The following is a 22322-nucleotide window of genomic DNA, read 5'->3' on the forward strand; positions in this document are numbered from 1 at the left end:
CACACACCCCCAGGACACACACACACTTCCACCCACTCACCGCACAGCCGTCCACCACGGCTCTGATGTAGGGGTTATTGTCGTAGGACATCTCCTCATCATTGGACCCCAGGAAGCGGATGGCCTTGTCGTACGAGTCCCCGTCCTGGTCRTGCCAGGCCACCGACTGGTAGCAGTTGTAGGTTAGGTTCTGGCGGGCGGCCGCGCTCAGCAGACGCAGGAAGGTCATCTGGACCACGCCGATGGGGTTGCCCTCAGCGTCCACGTACGAGAGCTACAGATGGAGGGAGAGGGGATAAAGGGTCTAGGCCGGAACAGACACTGGGGACTAATACAGACACTATACATACATACTATTGTTGCTCGGGTGCATCTGAATTGGCACCCTATTCCCTAAATAGTGCACTACTTTTGAGCAGTGCTCTGATCCAAAGTAGTGCACTATTTATGGAATAGGGTGCCATTTCAGACACAAGGTTACTTTACTGTATATTCTCTAACAAGAACACTGGAATCTACACATCACACTGTTCTCATGTACTGGGAGGTGTCTCGTTGGGGTTTCTTCTGTATCAGTGAAATCTCATTTTCGACAGCTACTGCAAGAGTGCCTTAAAAATAAATGAATACATCACCCTTGCACTTGTCTTTCCCTACTGGCACTGACATTGTACTTCCTACGACTCTGATATGTGGTCGTCTCACCGAGTCTTAAGATGAATGCGCTAACTGCACGTAGCTCTGGATAAGAGCGTTTGCCAAATGACTCTGTATGTAAAATGAGTGTCGGCGTCACCGTTTGCAGACAGCAGCCGTTAACAACTGCAGGTGTCTGCGGGAGYGCTGTGCTGGCGAAACAGCGTCACGGCGCCTGTTTGAGTGACACGACGTCACTCAAACAGGTCAACAGTCCTTGCCTCTCCCTCTCCGGTGCTACGGCTGGCCTAACAGAATTGTGGATGTCAATTAGGTCGGTGCAGTGGGCCGCGACGCGCATTCGTGCCATCTTTCACTGCTGCTCGGGGGAGAGGGGGTGGGGGGTTATGGTTAAGGAGATCAACAACGTCCGACGCGTCTCCAGAAAGCATGTTACGCTTCATTACCCATAATTCACGGTGGCGCTACAGGAGTAGGACATCGTCTCGATTCCTCAGACGACAAAACCAGGTGGGGGGGATATATCAGAGGTTTGTATCCCAGTTACCTCCTTTAGAGTGAACTATATAGGCCATCATCACCCACTTTTGGGAGTGATGGAGAGGGTTGCTGTATTATGGGCTCTGTCTGACTGTCTGGGGCTCTAGGAGTAAGCTCGTGTCTGAGAAACAGTAAGGCAGACAGGGGTTACAACATGAGCTCTAATCCACAGGCTCCGGGGCATTAGATACTGACTGACTTATTCTCTGTTGAAAGATTACAATGGTTCTGTAGGAATAGCAGTCTACAAGCAATGAACAAGTGACGATAACTCTCAATCGAGAAGCTACTGTATCCGCGATTAAACATTTGAGCTTTAATTAAGAAAATGGACATTCTCTGTTTTTTAAACGAGCTCATTAGGAAATAGAAAACATTATGCACAAACATAATTGTCTTAATGAAATTAATAATGCTTTAGTTAAATCGGTTTGTGAAATGTAGAATTTGCCTAATTCGCCTTGTTTATGTGAATACTAAACAAATGTAGTTTGGCTCTAATGGTTACGGATAACGACTGATGATCTGTCAGGTAACACATGTGGTAACACACTGTCAGGTAACACATGTGGTAACATCAGTCTTTGGTGTGATGCCATTGAACTATTATGGTGGAGATCCGTTTCCATACCAACCAGCAGTGTTCCACCATCAGTTCCACAGGGTTCTCTTCTTCTTTCAGACAAACAGGACTGACTGAGACCAAGAGCCGAGCGCATGCAACGCCCATGCCATGCAGTAGGAGCAGGGAGCCACTGATGTGGGTGTTTTGTGTGTGTGTGTGTGTGTGTGTGTGTATAGATATTCTCACACGCACACACACACAAATACAAACTGGACAACAATGGACATTACAAATTACTATGAGAAGGAAGTAATCAAATCCTATGTACCTGTTGTACACTGAACAAAAATTATAAACGCAGCATGTAAAGTGTTGGTCCCATGTTTCATGAGCTGAAATAAACGATCCCAGAAATGTTCCATATGAACAAAACACTWATTTCTCTCACATTTTGKGTACAAATTTGTTTACATCCCTTTTAGGGATCATTTCTCCTTTGGCAAGATAATCCATCCACTTGACAGGGGTGGCATATCAAGAAGCTGAATAAACAGCATGATCACTGGGTGGGCTCCCGAGTGGTGCAGCGGTTTAAGGCACTGCATCTCAGTGCTAGAGGCTTCACTACAGACTCTGGTTCAATTCCAGGCTGTATCACAACCGGCTGTGATTGGGAGTCCCATAGGGCGGCGCACAATTGGCCCAGCGTCGTCCAGGTTTGGCTGGTGTAGGCTGTCTTTGTAAATAAGAATTTGTTCTTAATTGACTCGCCTAGTTAAATAAAGGTCAAATTACACAGGTGCAACTTGTGCTGGCTTCTTTACCTGCAGGATCATATGAGACCAGCCACCTGGACAGCCCTTTTGTGGGGAAAAACTCATTCTGATTGGCTGGGCCTKGCTCTCCAGTGGGTGGAGGGCRTAGCCCCACCCATGTGAAATCCATAGGTTAGGGCCTCATTTATTGCAAATGACAAATTTCCTTATATGAACTGTAACTCAGTAAAATCGTTGAAATTGATGCATGTTGCGTTTATATATATTTTCAAGTACTCACAAGGTGGCCTTATAGGGAGTTTGGAAATATTGAAGGATGATAACTATGTCCATTATGTCTAGTATGAGTGTCTGTTCATCAGTGGATCCTAAAGGGAGTAGTACCATTCACCCCTGTGAGTGTCCAAGTACTCAGAGAGGATCTCGGGAGGTCCTCCGCTGCTCCTGTCYSCCCCCCCCCCCCCCTTCCCCGCAGAATCAGCGTGTGGAACCTGCCCTACATCGCCATGGAAACATTACCTCTTCACCACAGCCGCAAGTCAAAAGTGGCTGAGTACCCAAAAGCCCCTGGGAGAGTGACTGAGTGCCTGACCTTTGTTCACCTGTTCACATTGAATCTGTGCTGTTACCTACCGTAACCCTGATGTGAGAGTGAATGAGGAAGTGAATGAGGAAGTGAGTGTGTGAAATGAGTGTAGCAGGAACAAAATRGTTTCTAATCACTCTCCTGTGAGTAGCTTTCACTATAGATACATACCTATTTATGAATAGGTATGTATTTATTCAGTATGCATCTGAGTCAACTGGAAAAGGCAGAGGTCAATACGAGTAGTTGTTGTCACTGTGTTTAAACGTAAAATGTGTGTCTAACTGGGAGATTCTCAAGGCACTCAGTCACTTCTAGGTGACGCTCTCCAACTTCAGAGGTAGTCAGGTTGAGTGGATGCATTTACAGTCATACCTTTCCATGGCAACATTCAATGACTTTTTGTACGACACTTACCTTTTTCTATTTTGAATTTCTATTGACGTTTCTACCAGTTGCCATGGTAAAGACTGTCTATGTCTGTGCCTGCTCCACCAACTCTGTCTCCCTCTATTCTGGGAGGAGCCGTCACCTATAGCTGTATGTCTTACTGAAGGTGAGCTGAGCTTGATCATGCTGAACCATGCAGAGCAGTGTCGCCACAACCACAAGCCAGAGTGCCAGTCAGAGACGAGTACCAAGCAGTACAGGATCCATGCAGAACCAGTACTGACCAGTACCAGAACCAGAACCTAGAACCATGCAGGGCCCTTAGGCTCTCAGAGACCCAGCAAGGAGTCACTCTTGCTGGGCCTCCAGAGACCTGCGGGCGTGCCACTTACCATGGAACCTCGCTTGTAGCGACTATACCAAGAGCCTGGGGCGTCTTTGGGCCATTTTGCCATTTTGCTCTGTAAAATATGAGATGAGCTGTTCAGGAAAAAGGGAAGGGGACGGGGGGAAGGGGAACATCAGGGGGGCTTACCAGTTTACCACGTTTGAATTCACTGAACCAGGAGCCAGGGATCTCCTTTACCCAGGAGGTGAGCCTAGTCTGGGGTACGGAGGGAGCGAAACAGGGGGGAAGAGGAGGAGGAGGAGGAGAAAAAACGAAGGTTAAAGAAAGAAAAACAGTAAGAACACAGCCTCCTGAAAAAAAGAAATGCTTCCATCCTTCATTCGTCCCCTCCACCCCTCCCTCTTTCCTTGGCTCTCTGTAGCGTCTGCCAGACCTGCAGAGGTATCGGGTGACACCGAACAGCCCGGGACAGTGTAAAAGACCTTAGGCTTAGTAAGCCATTATGGCGTTTTGTATAAACATTGTCTGGCAGCTAATTACTGATAATATATTAATGAGTACACAGTGATTAGTTAGGAGACATTGKCTGCATCTCAAATTACACCCTATTCCCTTTATAGGGCATTACCAGGGTAGTGCACTATCAAGGCAATAGAGTGCCATTTTGGATACAGCCGTTAGCCTCTAGGGGACCGCCTTGCAAATGCCCCATTTTCCCTTCTGCTAAGTGTTTTGCTCTACAACCATACAGAAGTGACTATACTTTATGGTTTAAGCTTCTGCTGTTTATGATAAAAACAAGTAGGTGGCTTGTTTTTATGGTTTTCATTTAAAGCCAGTTAAGCTTTCGCTGTAGAGCCAACAATAAGTCACTTTTCAATTTAAAAGCTGTAAAACGTCTAGAATTWATATTTTTTTATTTTTTTATTCTGTTCAGCTTTTGCTTCTTTATCACCACCAATAATTATCTTCGTTTTCCCCCCCCATTAAGATCTGTATCAGACTAAATGGCCAGTAGTACTCCAGTGTGATGGACTTATTCAACAACACTCATTTGAATAGCATGGTTAGCTCACTAATGAGCGAGATGAGTCTGTGGCAGGGTTTATACAAGGCTTGTCGTCAATGCCTTAATGTGTTCATGAATGTTCAGCTGGAGATCAATTAACGCTGYGGGACAGCATACATTAAACACACCGCGCTGCTTTGAAAGGCACCTTCAGATCGACGCGAGCACCAGGGGGGGGGCTCACTGGGGGGTGAGAACTGATACCCTCTACTTCTAAAACGGGAAACCATCAACGGCGTCACAATTTGCGTGCGAGAGTAGAGCTTGAATTCACACACACTGCGTAGCGTATGCCAACTTAATCGTCATGATATACTCCATAATAAACCGTTGTGTTTGTTATCTTCGCTATGTAGACCTTGTGAATTATCGTTCTGTTCCTTTTGACTCACCTTATATGTCCTACGGGAGCCACCGTACCTGCCTCTTGTTATGTTGGCTCACGGATGTGAGGGGAGTTGTGGCTAATACAACCTAGCAGTATATAAAGAATTTAGCTCGTCTCATTCTTTCTACATAACAGCATTCTCTCTTGAACGGAGTTCCTGGAGTTTCCCAGCCGTAGCCTGCCTAGGCTATATGCCTGTGCTCTAAATCAACCATGGTAGGGATAATGTTATTGTTTTCAAATACGTAGGCCTATTATTGGCACTGGCAGTTAAACTTATCAACACTAAATAGGCACTTTTTAACTATATATATATATATATATATATATATATATATATAAACTCAGCAACAACATAAAAACGCCCTCTCACTGTCAACTGCGTTTATTTTCAGCAAACTTAACATGTGTAAATATTTGTATGAACATCGCAAGATTCAACAACTGAGACATAAACTGAACAAGTTCCACAGACATGTGACTAACATAAATGGAATAATGTGTCCCTGAACAAGGGGGGGTCAAAATCAAAAGTAACAGTCAGTATCTGGTGTGGCCACCAGCTGCATTAAGTACTGCAGTGCATCTCCTCCTCGTGGACTGCACCAGATTTGCCAGTTCTTGCTGTGAGATGTTACCCCACTCTTCCACCAAGGCACCTGCAAGTTCCGAGACATTTCTGGGGGGAATGGCCCTAGCCCTCACCCTCCAATCCAACAGGTCACAGACGTGCTCAATGGGATTGAGATCCGGGCCCTTCACTGGCCATGACAGAACACTGACATTTCTGTCTTGCATGAAATCACGCACAGAAAGAGCAGTATGGCTGGTGGCATTGTCATGCTGGAGGGTCATGTCAGGATGAGCCTGCAGGAAGGGTACCACATGAGGGAGGAGGATGTCTTCCCTGTAACGCACAGCGTTGAGATTGCCTGCAATGACAACAAGCTCAGTCCGATGATGCTGTGACACACGACCCAGACCATGAAGGACCCTCCACCTCCAAATCAATCCCGCTCCAGAGTACAGGCCTCGGTGTAACGCTCATTCTTTCGACGATAAACGCGGATCCGACCATCACCCCTGGTGAGACAAAACCGCGACTCGTCAGTGAATAGCACTTTTTKCCAGTCCTGTCTGGTCCAGCGACRGTGGGTTTGTGCCCATAGGCGACGTTGTTGCCGGTGATGTCTGGTGAGGACCTGCCTTACAACAGGCCTACAAGCCCTCAGTCCAGCCTCTCTCAAGACTATTGTGGACAGTCTGAGCACTAATGGAGGGATTGTGCTTCCTGGTGTAACTCGGGCAGTTGTTGTTGCCATCCTTTACCTGTCCCRCAGGTGTGATGTCCAGATGTATCGATCCTGTGCAGGTGTTGTTACACGTGGTCTACCACTGCGAGGACGATCAGCTGTCCATCATGTCTCCCTGTAGTGCTGTCTTAGGCATCTCACAGTACGGACATTGCAATTTATGCCCTGTCCACATCTGCAGTCCTCATGCCTCCTTGCAGCATGCCTAAGGCACGTTCACGCAGATGAGCAGGGATCCTGGGCATCTTTCTTTTGGTGTTGTTCAGAGTCAGTAGAAAGGCCTCTTTAGTGTCCTAAGTTTTCATAACTGTGACCTTAATTGCCTACCGTCTGTAAGCTGTTAGTGYCACCGTTCCACAGGTGCATGTTCATTAATTGTTTATGGTTCAATGAACAAGCATAGGAAACAGTGTTTAAACCCTTAACAATGAAGATCTGTGAAGTTATTTGGATTTTTACGAATTATCTTTGAATGACAGGGTCCTGAAAAAGGGGGCGTTTCTTTTTTGCTGAGTTTATATATATATATATATATATATATATATATATATATATATATTAATATATATATATATATATATATATATGTGTGTGGTGTGTCACAATTCCAGACATAACAATTCACAAAGTTTAATTTTCTGGCTATTTATCCGCTCACTTTCCCAGTATTGCTTCGCGTAGACGCAAGAAAAATAGACTTGCTTTCAAATTTGAAGTGCATTTTCTCTTATTCACTACAGTGCATTCAAATTCCAGCGTGTCCAGCTTGTTCACGCAACAAAAACAACTTTGTTTGATTTGAGCTTGACTCTTTTCCCCCTCTGCTATCCTGCATCTATCTTCTATCTATCTATCTATCATCTATCTTATCTATCTATCTATCTATCTATCTATCTATCTATCTATCTATCTATCTATCTATCTATCTATCTATCTATCTATCTATCTATCTATCTATCTATCTATCTATCTATCTATCTATCTATCTATCTATCTATCTATCTATGATACAGTGTCTCAGGCTAGCAGGGAAGGAGAGAGAGAGGGTGTGCGTGCGCAGGTGCCCACATGTGTGTATGTCAATGTCAGGGCCTCTGTTCATATGTCCTCTCTCTCTCTCTCTCCACTCTACACCAACGAGACCATCCCACTGGCCCATCGCTCTCCCTGGCTATAAAAAGACAGGTTCATTATTCTGAACTTATGCAAACTCCTGTGCCTCAGCGTGCCAGCGAATCGTTAACATGTCCTGTAGCAGAAAGCCATTACAGATCTCCCTGACAAACTTTCCTGTGTTTTACTTCTCCTCTCCTCTCATCTCCTCTCCTGTTCTCCATGCATAATCATCCAGCAGCAGAATCCTCTCTGGGTGCCTGTAACCTGCCATAACCTATTACAAGCGTTTGGGCCAGGCACAACACTAAGCTACTGACACTTAACTAGAGGATGGCACGGCAAAACGGATGTGTTTATACGCCTGTGTGTGATGGTGCGTGCATGTGTGTGAATAGTTGACTCTCCGTTGACAGTGAGTGACTGCCCCAAATATATTCATTGAACTCATGACGTCAGCAGTGTGCAACACCAAGCAGCTTACATGGGAGTGACTGCCCCCTAGGGGCTTGGAGGATAATGAAACATGATGTGTGTAGGCACAGGAGGAGGTGTTATGTGATTATGCAGTAATGTCAAAAGAGAGGTATATATGATTTATATGCACAGTAGTTTGCCTGGGGCCTGGGAAGAAGAACAATTACATTCACTTATCCACAGCATACCGTTTGTTATTTGACCTGTCAATCAAATAGGGAACAGTTGACAGAACATTGTAGATACAACACWAATTAAACACACTATTTCAATCAACCAGAAATATCATCATGCCAGCTTTTATTTGTATTTTTTTTACCCCTTTTTTCTCCCCAATTTCGTGGTATCCAATTGGTAGTTACAGTCTTGTCTCATCGCTGCAACTCCTGTACAGACTCGGGAGAGGCGAAGGTSGAGASCCGTGCRKCCTCCGAAACACAACCCWGCCAAGSCGCACTGCTTCYTGACACARTGCMCRCTTAACCCGGAAGCCAGCCGCACCAATGTGTCGGAGGAAACACCGTACACCTGGYGACCGTGTCAGCGTGYATTGCGCCCGGCCCGCCACAGGAGTCGCTAGTGCGCGATAGKACAAGAACATCCCTGCCGGCCAAACCCTCCCCTAACCCGGACGACAYTRGGCCAATTGTGCGCTGCCMCATGGGTCTCCCGGTCGCGGCCGGCTGCGACAGAGCCTGGACTTGAACCAGGATCTCTAGTGACACASCTAGRCCACTGCGCCACTCAGGAGGCCATCATGCCTGCTTTTAAGAATGTGTATTTCCCTCATTATATCAACCAAAACCTTTCTAATGTGTAAGCATTCATTTTAAGCATGTTCTCCCATTGAATTTCTATCACTGGCTCTCAAAATGTGACCATTTTACCAGTTCTGTATGTAAAAGCACCATGACTTACCCCTTCAGACTTCTTGTCAGGGTAGATGCAGCTCTCTCCTCCTGCTGTGAAATTGCAGTGGACCTTGAACGAGTCCCTCGAGCAACCCTGGTTGGGGTCGATCCAATATTCACCTGAAATAAAAAATAGGGGGTGGGAGGGGGGAGGGAGAAAAAGGGGAAGAGGGAAGGAGAGGGGTAAGGACGGAACCTTGACAATTAGAAACGTTTTCATCAGAGGTCATTCAACGTTTAAATTAGCATGATTTAGCCTACAAGAGAGGGCATACTCTTTAGCCCACTTACACTGCAATGACAGGAAATATCATCAAATAAATTCTTGATGGCTAATCCTATTTCTCTATCCCACTTAAGTCCACTATAAAGACACTTGACCCTTGGCATTGACATCCTATTCACTTGTCTAAGATAGATGCTCGACAACGTGCTCTGGGGGCCTTTTTTATACAAATTCGGATTACCCCTGGGCTATATCACCCAAAGACTTATTAAAATATAATATATCAACAGAACACAATCTGAGCACGTCAGATTTGGAATTTGCGATTTTCCGTGCCCACCATCGGGGAAGTCAGGGTGGCAGAGTTGCAGGTCCTTGCAGGTGCGGGCGGGGTTGCCCTGCGTTCCCAGCGGRTGCTTCATCTGCTCGATCTCCAGCTTGAGGGAGTTGAGGGATCCGAAGATCTCCTCCATGCCGTCGTCGTAGTCCTTGTAGTTGGCATCGGCGTGGGCCTCGTCCATCATCTGGCTGGCGTCGATGTTCCTGCGGCTCCTCTTGGGATTCGACTGCATGGGCAGCGGGTGGATGACATCACCGGGAGGACCCTGTGGAGGTGGAGAAGGAGAGAGAGAGGGGGGACAGGRGGAGGGAAGGAGGTGAGAAGAGTGGAAGAGGAGAGTGGTTTTAAGTGGGAGTATACTATTSTATTCTATTCTAAACCGTCAYATAGCAAAGTTCAGTTTACTCAATTAATAATTGTGCGTATAGTTTCCGTAAAGTAACACATGCAACATATGGAACTGTAAAACAACAACATGCAATGACGTCACACAAKCGTGGCGATAACTTACAGGAGGCCCTGGTTGTCCAGGAACACCGGTCTCTCCCTTGGGACCAGTTTGACCCTGAGGAAGACAGAACACAACACAGAGTCATACACACAGCCCCTATGTATAGTAGGACATGGGTTAGAGGGGACAGTGTGACATGGTTTAGAGAGGGCACCATGTCCCTCTCTAAACCATGTCACACTGTCCCCTCTAACCCATGTTTGTCGGGGACACTTACCGATGATCCCTTAGCTCCTTTAGGTCCAGGAGGACCAGGTAATCCTGGGGGTCCCAGGGGACCAAGAGGACCTGAGGGGCCAGCAATACCCTGGAGGGAGAGAGGGAGGAAAGAGAGGAAGGAGAGAGGGTGAAAAAAAAAGGTATCCTTATTGTCATTATTTTGTGATCAAACATTTTACTGTGCTGTTTAACGACTTGATATGATCTACGATATGCCCGACCAAACTAAAACATGTAACTATTAGGTTAACTCATGTCAGGCTGAGTTGGAGCCTTGCTATAACGTTTGGTATGTGAGTATCCTTCTTGTTATAATATTATATGTTATTTGAGTGGGGGGGGGGAGGTTCTCACATTGTCTCCTTTGGGTCCTGATGTTCCCTGGGGGCCTGGTAGACCTCTGTCACCCTTTTCTCCCTGCTCACCTGGGGGCCCGATCAAACCGATAAGACCAGGGTGGCCCTGAGGAGAGTATCAGAAACATACAGATCAATGAACGTACTTCAATRATCAATCAAACACCGAATTACTCACGTCTGTCTCTCTGCCAACCTTATATCATTAGTGTGATGACTCACTGCTCGGTAGCTGATACCAGATAAACAATCGATAGGTTTGAACGCAGAGCAGTCAGTCATCATTGACTTGAATGTGTACGGTATGCATTACACAGTATCTCTATCGACACGTTTCACCTGTATCCCTATGGGCTATTAGACATCAACCTCATTAAAAGTGGAAGATCAATACCGTATGTGATATTCAGCCATGCATGCAACAGGTATTGATGCAACTATTTCACTGTAATATGTACMGTGTACAACGTGTGGTCAATAATCTGTTGAAACAGGGGGCTCACCTTTTCACCCTTAATACCAGAGTCTCCCTTCAAACCGGGTAATCCTGGTGGACCCTGCGAGGGAGAGAGGAGTAGAGAGAGAGACGGAAATAGAATGGCAGAGGGGTAGAGAGGGAGGACAGATAATATTACATGTCTGACCCAATAAGACAAGGTACTGTGAATCCTGTGACATCAAACAACCCAGGGTCAAGGGTGAGAGGTTAGCTGTCCTCACCATAGGTCCAGGGGGTCCGTCAGGGCCTGAAGAACCCGGAAGACCTTGTTCCCCCTGCAAACATTCAGAGAGTCAATGCTTTAACCCACTGATCTTCATACAATATTGGTATTATGACCTCATGCCTATAGCGTGTGCTTTTGTAGCAATAGCTTTTGTAGATCAGTCACTATGCTAATCTATGTGTGTCGTGGACATCCACAGTTACTGCCCCTAGTAACTGTAATGGCTATGACACAAAGAAGTAAAAATATGAAATAATGCTGTACTCACAACTGGGCCAGGGATACCTCTGAGACCTTCCGAACCTTGCTTGCCAGGTGCTCCCTGAGGACCAACTGGGCCTGTCTTTCCCTGTGGGCCCTCCAGACCAGACTCTCCCTTGGCTCCCTTCTCTCCTTGCCTGCCCTCGGGTCCAACTGTTCCATGGGGGCCTCTCTTTCCTGGTGGGCCGGAAGGACCAGACTCTCCGGTGGGTCCAGGGGAACCCTGGGAGGTGAGAAAGGATAAGGTTCACATCACGGGGTGAGAGCAAACGAGTCGCTGGAGGAATGAGCGACTCGGTGCTAAAACTCTTGTACCACGCCGCATGTTTACTGTAGCTCCCGTCAGATATGAGACCTCGTTCGAGTTTGTTAATGCCTGTTTGTCGTTAGTCAGGTGTAGTAATGCGCTAGGTGAGACTCACAGGTTGACCAGCCTCTCCGTCGTCTCCCTTGTCACCAGAAGGACCGTCTAAACCCTGGGAGGAGGAGAAAAAGAGACGTAAAAGTTGCGTAATGTTGGACGGATAGAGCACAGTTTGGGATTTTTAAACGTTTCAATTGGTACCAAAGCGTTACGGTAACTGGAGGTCAAAACAATATCATTGTAACATTTCAGTTGCTTACAGCCTGTCCGATCTCGCCAGGGGGACCAGGATCACCAGGGAAACCACTTGGACCCTGGAAATGAAATCAAACAAAATGCTCATTATCTAGAGTGACTCTAGGGATATTTATTAACACATAAAGGGAATCCGTCATACTTTGCCTTCCACTGACAACTCATTACAAATCCATAACATCCATTGGTATGCATTCMCATGGCAGTAACAGGACTCAACTGCAATATGGGTAACCTGTGACTCTACAGAGACGTGTAACCAGGACTTACAGGACTTCCTTTAGGACCGTCRTCTCCAGGGGGGCCTTTAGGKCCGGGGGGTCCAGCAGAGCCAGCGGGACCGCCCTCTCCCTTCTCTCCTCGCTCTCCTCTTGGGCCCTGCGACAGTGGGGCAGTGTGTCRCCAGTGTGTTAACAGTGTTCTTATTAGTGTGTCACCAGTGTTAGTGTGTCAATAATGTGTTCATGTCAATGCACAGCAGGGGTGTGCTTAACACACTCCATGAGGTTGGTGGGCTTTCTTTTATAATGGTTWTAATTCAAACTGAATTGATTCAGCTATTGTTACGCTAATGGTGAAGTTGACATTTCAAAACGGTGTATTGAATGATGTAATTGTTACAATAGCAGAGGACTAGTCTCATTTTATCTGTTGTAATACATGAATGAATCGGGCAATTATTGCATATGCAGCAGCGTAATTCTTTTTCTTCTGCTGAGAGGCAGTTGTAAGGTTCTGCTGTGCTGCGGTGTGGTGCTGTGGTGAGAGTGTTGTTCTGTTGAATGATGACGGCGGTGTGGTGCTGTGGTGAGAGTGTTGTTCTGTTGAATGATGACGGCGGTGTGGTGCTGTGGTGAGAGTGTTGTTCTGTTGAATGATGACGGCGGTGTGCGGGTTCTTTCGGTTCTCTTACAGGTCCGCCAAGTTCTCCCTGAAGACCAGGCTCTCCGCTTTCACCCGAATCACCCTGAGAGACGGAAAGAGAGAGACAGAGAGAGAGACAGAAAGAGAGACGGAAAGAGAGAGACAGAGAGAGAGAGAGAGACAGAGAGAGAGACAGAGAGAGAGAGAGAGAGAGACAGAGAATAAAAACAATTCAGTTCAGTGAACCAAAACGACTCAAAAAAGTCAGATTTACCGACGTCCTTGGTCACACCCAATCGGGGATAGAAAGAGATGACACCAGAGGTTTCAATCCATCACAGCCAGTCAGCGCTGGGCCTGGAGCGGGCAGAGAGTGGTCGACCTTTGGGTCCTCCCTGGGTCTCCTCCATACATCCTCCACTCTCCCTGCCGGTCTTAYTGGGTAAAAGGCCCAGGCTTCAGGCTCTATCATTATTCAATGTCACATAAGCCCAGTCGTCACAGTCCCCATCGGGATATAAACGTTGTCAGCGCACGTGTTCCTAGAGACAATGTTTACGTAACCCTGGTCTGCGGGATGGGAGAACCAGAGACAGAGCAAAGTGCCTGTCTCGGCCTATTTGGATCAAACGTCACAGAGCCAAGCCAAGCGGTGCCTAGTGTACAACCATAGACCTATTCTCCCTCCTGCACAGACCTAGCTCTGTATTGTCGTAACCCATTCTAGTCTAAATAAATAAGCATCTCGCCTCTTTCCAAAGCGTTCTTGTTCTGTCAGGATGTCCATTCCGGGCAGCAGAGAGAGCAGATAGAGAGGCCTGTTTAAAGGCATGAGAGATTCTCTCCTAAGCTATTTCTAAAGATTTTATACCAGCCCTGTGTATCTTGGCTCTCTGGGAAGCCTCACTCCACTTCGGGGTTCTATCCAGAATGGCACCTTATTCCCCATAGTGAGAGAGAGTGAGAGTGAGAGGAGTGAGAGAGTGAGAGAGAGAGAGAGAGAGAGAGAGAGAGAGAGAGAGAGAGATGATGAGAGAAGAGAGAGAGAGAGAGAGAGAGAGAGAGAGAGAGAGAGAGAGAGCGAGAGAGAGAGAGAGAGAGAGAGAGAGAGAGAGAGAGAGAGAGAGAGAGAGAGAGATGGGGGGACATAGAGGGATAGATAGAGAGAGAAAAGAAGACAACCACTCTGATCCGTAACACACCAAAGCTGCTGTTAGCAGGCCTGGCCTAACCCTGCTATAAAGCTGCCCCAGAACAGCGCAGACCAGATTAGCCGGAGAACGGATTGCGCGTGAGCTAAGGTTTTGTTTTGAGGAAGGGGTGGATGTGTGCGCCCCAGGGTGAAGGTCATTCCGTCGACCGGACCAGAAAAAAACTATTCACGCCACTATCGATCGGTGGTAGAAAGTGCAGAGAGCTTTGCAGAGCGAGGTAGAGCCCCCCCGACGGCGAGCCAAACGCGGGGCTTATTTTCGAAGAGGTGTTTTTTAATAATGCACTCAGCAGCTCAGCGTCTTACGTACAGTCCTTGGAGAATTTATTCACACTTCTACTCACTGCAGCGCTAATACTGGCTGAGGATGACTACCATTAAGCTGTGTGTGTGTGTGTGTGTGTGTGTGTTGTGTGTGTGTGTGTGTGTGTGTGTGTGTGTGTGTGTGTGTGGTGTGTGTGTGTGTGTGTGTGTGTGTGTGTGTGTGTGTGTTAGGAATTATGTTAAGGGTTAGGAGCTACGCGTAGTTTTAAGGATTAGAAGCTTGGGTTAAGGTTAGGTTTTTGGGTTAAGGTTAGGGTCAGGGTATGGGTGGGACTGAATTGTGTGTCCCACAAGGTTAGCTGTACAAGACTCTGTGTATGTGTGGTGTGTGTGTGTGTGTGTGTGTGTGTGTTGTGTTGTGTGTGTGTGTGTGTGTGTGTGTGGTGTGTGTGGTGGGTGTGTGTGTGTGTGTGTGGTGTGTGTTAGAAATTATGTTAAGGGTTAGGAGGCTACGGTTTAGTTTTAGGATTAGAAGCTTGGGTTAAGGTTAGGTTTTTGGGTTAAGGTTAGGGTCAGGGTATGGGTGGGACTGAATTGTGTGTCCCACAAGGTTAGCTTGTACAAGACTCTTGTGTTATGTGTGTGTGTGTGTGTGTGTGTGTGTGTGTGTGTGTGTGTGTGTGTGTGTGTGTGTGTGTGTGTGTGTGTGTGTGTGTGTGTGGTGTGTGTGTGTGTGTGTGTTGTGTGTGTTGTGTGTTGGTGTGTGTGTTGTGTGTGTTGTGTGGGTGTGTGTGTGTGCGTTGCGTTGTGTGTGTGTGCGGTGTGTTTGCTCGCTTTCACTTGAGAATGACAATGAGCCTTTCCCATTTCAAAAATGTGCTTTAAAACAGCAGATCAAATATTAATGACGACGAAAGCTTTGCAATGATGAATGAAGTGGGTGATCTGAATCACAGTATAGGTTGTACTGAAACTTGTTGGAGCCTCTTGCACAGTAAGCTAATCTGTGTCTTGTTGATACTTATACCGAGTTACACAGATAGACAAATTTTTGTCTCTGGACTGATGTAAACCATGGGCATTTTCCTCTGCAGGAACAGATACGTACCTACTATGTGTCCAATAACTTGGTCCGAGTCTTGTATGTAACTCAAAGTACTAGAAGAGCCATGGTGGATGCCCTATGCTCCAAAGGGGCCAAGAGGTTTAAGCCAAGTGGTAGGAAGCTTGCACTTCCCTGATTTGGGCATCATCTTAGATTTGGCTCTTAGATTTGGTTCATTAAGAAATGCTAGCGGCCATGACTGAATTCAAGCKTGAGTTGGTTTCGGGGTTTCGGGGTGTGGTTTTATTTGGGTGTCTCTTGTCTGTGTTAGCAGGTTTGTAAGAGTTATCCAAATTATTTTGCCAATTAGCTTCAGCCGGCTGGTGTGCGAACATGGCAAAGTTGGTCCGGCTTTGATAAGCCTAGCTCTGGGGATAGTTAGGGACTGTCAATAAATGACACAATGTAAATGGGATACTATTTTAATGTTGCACATTTGTTAAGTGTCTCATTAAATGCTTTCAATATTTGTAAATTCATTTCTACAATTTATAGTTGTTTTGAGGTTTTTAAGTAATTGAAACTCGGAGCTATTGACATTTWWAAAATATTTTCCCATGTACATTGTGTAATTTAGTGATGGTGCCTAACTAGTCCCATAGGAATATCGAATGTCAAATCGAATTGAATTGACCATGGGCATTATGATCAGGTCCTGTGCAGCTGCGCTCTGAATTGATGATTACTTGGGTGTTCCCAGCTGTGGGCATGTGGGCAGGATTAAAATAAAACCAACCCACGGAAGACTGTTACRGTACCCTTCATTGCGTGAATTTGTTTTCCATATATTCTCGCAAATCTCTGTTTTGGATGAGACATATTTACACKTTGTAGTACATTTTGAAACTAGAATAAAAGTTTGTGACTCATATCGATGCCACASAGGCCATTTTCACTGTTGCTTTTTAGGCGCAATCGCTCTTTAAGCCTCCTATGAAAGGGTTCTACATTGAGGTGAAGGGTATTAACAGGGGGACCTTACCTTCACTCCAACAGCACCGGGGTTTCCAATACCACCAGGGGGTCCCTGAGGGCCATCAGCTCCTGGGGGTCCGGAGGGGCCTCTGGGGCCAGGGGGACCGGGAGGACCCTAGAAGGGAAGGAGAGAAGGAGTGATGAGTCATCACACACACGTGGGAATAAAATATGATCATATATATAGTAATCTGACAGTGCTAAATTCATTGTATACAATCCATACAATACACGCAATATCGGTACATTAGTATTCTGTTCTATTTCATTCAACTCTAAAGGTATATTGTAAGAGGATATTAGGAAATCTTACCATCTGACCCACGTCTCCGGTTTCTCCCTTCTCACCGCCGGGACCAGGCAATCCCTGCAGTCARACAAGACAATGGCGTCAGTCACAATCACAACAACAGAGCCCTATGGGCCGTGGTCCAAAATCAGTGCACTAAATAGGGAAAAAGGGTGCCATTTGGGACACATCCAGAGACTGTCTCTGGTTCTGGCGGTGGTTATGACCTGCAGTCCAACTGGGCCTGGGGGTCCGTTGAATCCTCTGGCKCCTTCATCTCCCTTCTGGCCAAACAGACCCTGCTGACCTCTGGGACCGGGCTCTCCATCAGCTCCCTACACACCCGAGAGAGAGAGAGAGAGAGAGAGAGAGAGAGAGGAGAGAAGGAGAGGAGGAGCGGAGAGAGGGAGACATAGAGAAATAAAGAGAGCGACAGGGGGGTCGAGGGGTTGAGCAAGGGCGAGAGAGGGGGGCAGGAGAGGAGAAAGAGAAGAAGCAATCGGGGCTAAACGTTAGCATGTACTGTATGCCAGAAGACAGTGGAAGGAAGTGACATCATATATACAATGGTCGCCTCCAGATCTAATAAACTGGGGGGGTTCAGGAGGATACTTACAGCAGGACCAGGCGCTCCGACTGGGCCTTGGGGACCAGTAGGACCAGGTGGACCATGCTCTCCTTTGTCTCCTTTGCTTCCCTTCTGGCCTGGCTCTCCGATCTCTCCCTGGTGATAGAAACCAAGACGACAAGGCCAGTCAACACAACTCAATGAATCCCGTTGCGTCAACTCACTTCCATCCTGTTGAGTTTGTGTGTTCATCTAAGTCAGAGGAGGCTGGTGGGAGAAGCTATAGGTGGGTGGGCTCATTATAAATACCGGAATGGAATAAATGGAACGGTATCAAACACATTAAACGTATGGAAACCACATGTTTGACTCTGGTTCCATTTATTCCATTCCAGCCATTACRATGAGCCCGTCCTCCTATAGCTCCTCCCACCAGCCTCCTCTGATCTAAATTAAGATGTGTGTGTGTGACTGTGTGCTTGGCAGGGATATAAGACCGGTCTCAGGGCTTTTGATATGTCATTGTCAACTTCAAATAAAATTCGCTGACACACTGTCATAACTCAGAGTCACATCCTAGAACGGGTTTGTTGTCTCTCTGTGACAAAAGACTAGCGGCCTGTCACGGATCCCATTCACATTTTCTTCGCACTGCATTTCAACAATAAATTAAAACAATGACACCAGCACATCACACCGTTAGGCACATTCAAACGCATTCACATTCTTTGAGTATTTAAAATGATGGGAAAACATTGAATCAGACTTTCCCTAAGCCAACCCAGAGGATAGCTGGTCACGTGGTTATTGCTTCTGTGGAGTTCTCCTCTCTGTTCCCAGTGGTAAAGGCCTTATAATGAGACTGTGGATAATGTTAGTGAGATCTTCGTTGTGTGTGTGTGTGTGTGTGTGTGTGTGTGTGTGTGTGTGTGTGTGTGTGTGTCTCTCTCTATCGGAATGTCAAATACCTCAGTCCTCCAAGGATACGAGATTCAATTACAGCTGATCTTCACACAAATGTTTATCTTGCTATCTCTGTCTCTCTCTGTCTCTCTGTCTCTCTGTCTCTCTCTCTGTGTCAGTGTGTCTCAGAGTGTCTCGGAGTGTCTCAGTGTGTAGGAGAGTTGTTCCTCCTGCCTGTGAGTCGGCATACTAATAGCAGGGCATCTCTCTACCATCTGAAAAATACAACAATTGAGCGACATAACGGGTTCAGCTTTCTGTCAACATTAAAGACTTAATGACCTGTAAGCCAGGGAAAACACTGCCTGTCAACACCACTAAGGAAAGGGTCGGAATATGGAAGCCCGGACACGTTCTGACTTTGATCTAAATCATCACGTCGAGTGTGTTTCTGTGTGTGCGAGCACATACGTGATCACTTTTATATACATTCAGTCGCACACCCACACCCACCCACACACACACACACTACTCTTCCCTCAGCGAGCCAACCCACCTTGTCTCCATCCTCTCCTGGGGATCCAAGAGGTCCAGCGGGGCCAGGCAGACCCACCGGTCCCTGGACACCGTCTCTACCAGCGGGGCCTTGTGGTCCTTTCTCTCCCTATAACACATTTGTACAGCACATTCCATTCCATTCAATTTCAGCCATGTACCAGATATTATCTTCTGGAGAGACTTAATGTACTGCAGGGTTGGGATCCATTCCGTTTTCATTCGGTCAATTCAGAAAGTAAAATGTTTACTTCCTGAATTGATTGAATTAGAAAGGAATTGACGCAAACAACTGCTGCACTGTACAACAGATCAATTCTAACGAGGAGGCTAAGACAGCCCTGGGATATACCGTAGCTGAGAGCAATACGTTTGTTTCCCAACAACAGGCTTCATGTTTAAACTAGTGACGTGGCCAGAACCAGGCTGRACTGAACTGGGTCTTACCGGTCCACCCTTCTCTCCTGCGGGTCCTGGGGGTCCCTGAGGTCCTGGTCGTCCGGGGAGTCCGGTGGGTCCCGCTGTGCCAGCAGGACCACGCTCCCCAGGGGAACCCTAGAACACAGGGAGAGACACGGTCACTACAGCTCGCTACTTGTACAACCTGAAACCAGAGCCATACATTTAGAGAGTTGGGCAACTTTTAAGAATTTCAAACATTGTTCTTACATGTGATGTTAATGGGGCGTTAACATGGCTGCCATGGGATTTTTGTAGTGTTATGTAAATGTTACATAATGCTCATTCTAGACATTATATTCCTGGCTCTGCCTTTATTGACCTACATTGGCGCTACCTTGACACCTCTACACTTTCTGTAAACCCAGGGTGTACTAGTCTACATCAGGTACTGTCACGCCCTGACCTGTTTCACCTGTCCTTGTGATTGTCTCCACCTCACTCCAGGTGTCGCTTGTTTTCCCCAGTGTATTTATCCCTGTGTTTCCTGTCTCTCTGTGCCAGTTCGTCTTGTATGTTTCCAAGTCAACCAGCGTTTTTACCCGTTCTCCTGCTTTTTGCATTCTCCTTTTTGCTAGTCCTCCCGGTTTTGACCCTTGCCTGTCTCTGGACTCTGTACCCGCCTGCCTGACCATTCTGCCTGCCTTGACCACGAGCCTGTCCGCCACTCTGTACCTCCTGGACTCTGAAMTGGYTTGACCTTTTTGCCTGTCCACGACCATTCGCTTGCCTAKTCCCTTTGGATTAATAAACATTGTAAGACTSCAGCCATCTGCCTCCTCTGTGTCTGCATTTGGGTCTCGCCTTGTGCCTTGATAGGTGCACACAACATGTTTAGAGTAGAACCTCAACGTCACGCAAATCTACTAAGTAGGTGGAAACCTGTGCTGCGTAACKAATTATCAAACGATGAATATCACCGACACATCGCGTGCTGCATCTTAACACAACTGATGCGCTCAGCTATGAACCGTATTCCCACAGTCAGTGTGTGYACGAAATACATAGAGAGAAATAGAACAAAAGAAAGAGGGATAACGATGGCACGATAACGAAATATTGATGGCGTGCAGGGAGTGAGTCTTGAAGAGAGGATGTTGGTGGATGTGTGCTAATCATCTGTACTCACAGCAGGTCCAGGTGGGCCGTTGGGGCCTTCGCTCCCTTTCAGGCCGTGAGCCCCCTGTCGAGAGACAGAGAGACACAAACCTTTAGAGGMCGCACCGTGCACCTCATCCTTGGTTAATGCCGGGCGGACCCCCCTCTATCTATCCCAGAATCCTGGTGTGGGAATCTCCTCAGGTTAACACAACAAAGGCAGCAAAAAACTTATTTGGATTGATCTGAATCGTATTTATCCAGAGATAAGATAGAAATGATGTGAGGTGTGTGCTACTTACCACTGGTCCGGGTAGACCTCTCTCTCCTGGGAACCCTCTCAGACCAGGGGGACCGTCCTTACCAGCCGGGCCAGCGGGACCTGGGTCACCCTTAGCTCCCTCTTTACCAGCAGATCCAGGAAGACCCTGCTCACCGGGCGGGCCTGGGGGTCCGGGGTGGCCACGTTCTCCCATTGGACCCGTCTCACCTGTGGGGCCCTGTGGATGGAGAGAGAGAGAGAGAGAGAGAAAGAAAGAAAGAAGGAGAGAGAAACAGAGAGAAAGAGAGAGTGCGGTAACATGAATAAGACAACAAAGTGAATCGGGGTGTCTGCACAGTATGAGTACAGGGTGACAGAGTGTGAGAGAGTGGGAGGCAGCTAACCCCCGGTATTCGCTAGTCACTCCACGAAGGCGTCATCCATCTGCCAGAATAATAGCATCAATGCATGTAATGTTCTCAATTAGCATTAGGAGAGAAGCTCTTGGGTGGAAATGGCTGTTGACTAAGCATGCATAATGAATGAACAGCCTAGTGCTAATAYCTAAGAGGATAAACAACACTGACAGTCAACTCTAACCAGATACGGATAACAGAAAATCCCTTCTGGGTGTACAACAAACATAGCTAAAACTCACTATGACTGCCTTACGACACCTGTAAGTCACCCTTATCACACTCTTGTGACACATCCTGCCCACAATCAGAAATAATCTTAGTATCTTGGCCGAACACTTCTGGTTTCCATCCTCTCCTTCTAAATCGGGGACTAGTTCAGAGTGCAGACCGCGTTGACACGATGCGAGTCGCGCCACGCTACGTATTACCTCATCAGTCAGCTACTACTCCTATACAGACATGATCTGTCCACGTCTACCTGTTGACGAGGCCAGTCCACTGAAAGGTATTGTATCGGGTGTGTTTTTCCTCCCAGTAGCACAGAGAGATATGATACAGTGTGTGTTAGTATTGTGGCGGTGCGTGACGGAACTCACCTGAGGTCCGACCACTCCTGGGGGTCCAGGTGGGCCAGTCTTGCCTTGGAAACCCTGCGAGGAGAAGAGAGAATAAGAGTGGTATAAGAAGGTTGTATGTATGAGGTTCGGGAGAAGTGAAACTCTGGCCTATGACACTAGGGACAGGTCCACAACAACAGCGTGTTCACTCACAGTCTCTCCTCTCTGTCCAGGGTGWCCGGGCAGACCATCTTTCCCAGCGGGGCCCTGAAAACACAGAAAGAGAACCTCAGTAATGCTACACATACGCACTAGTCCACCGTTAAAACACTATAGACTTAAAACAGAGGAAAGGCATTATTGTGTGTGTGTTCAAGTGTTGTGTTGTCATTTTTTTTGG

At 46.9% G+C, this 22322-nt stretch overlaps 1 protein-coding gene across 1 annotated transcript in view; it reads right to left on the reverse strand.

The window, feature by feature from the left end:
• The window catches only part of LOC111963846 (collagen alpha-1(V) chain-like), a 157004-nt gene that overhangs the window by 2710 nt on the left and 131972 nt on the right, over window positions 1-22322 (reverse strand). Inside the window, 21 exon segments of the mRNA XM_023987395.2 lie at window positions 41-274; window positions 4050-4118; window positions 9142-9254; window positions 9701-9965; window positions 10212-10265; window positions 10429-10518; window positions 10785-10892; window positions 11290-11343; window positions 11507-11560; window positions 11780-11995; window positions 12195-12248; window positions 12397-12450; window positions 12662-12769; window positions 13305-13358; window positions 16820-16927; window positions 17126-17179; window positions 17329-17436; window positions 17718-17825; window positions 19129-19236; window positions 19575-19682; window positions 20716-20769. Coding sequence (XP_023843163.1) covers window positions 41-274; window positions 4050-4118; window positions 9142-9254; window positions 9701-9965; window positions 10212-10265; window positions 10429-10518; window positions 10785-10892; window positions 11290-11343; window positions 11507-11560; window positions 11780-11995; window positions 12195-12248; window positions 12397-12450; window positions 12662-12769; window positions 13305-13358; window positions 16820-16927; window positions 17126-17179; window positions 17329-17436; window positions 17718-17825; window positions 19129-19236; window positions 19575-19682; window positions 20716-20769 — 2175 coding nt within the window.

This window comes from Salvelinus sp. IW2-2015, linkage group LG5 (genome assembly GCF_002910315.2).
Source record: "Salvelinus sp. IW2-2015 linkage group LG5, ASM291031v2, whole genome shotgun sequence".
NCBI classification, from domain to species: Eukaryota; Metazoa; Chordata; class Actinopteri; order Salmoniformes; family Salmonidae; genus Salvelinus; species Salvelinus sp. IW2-2015.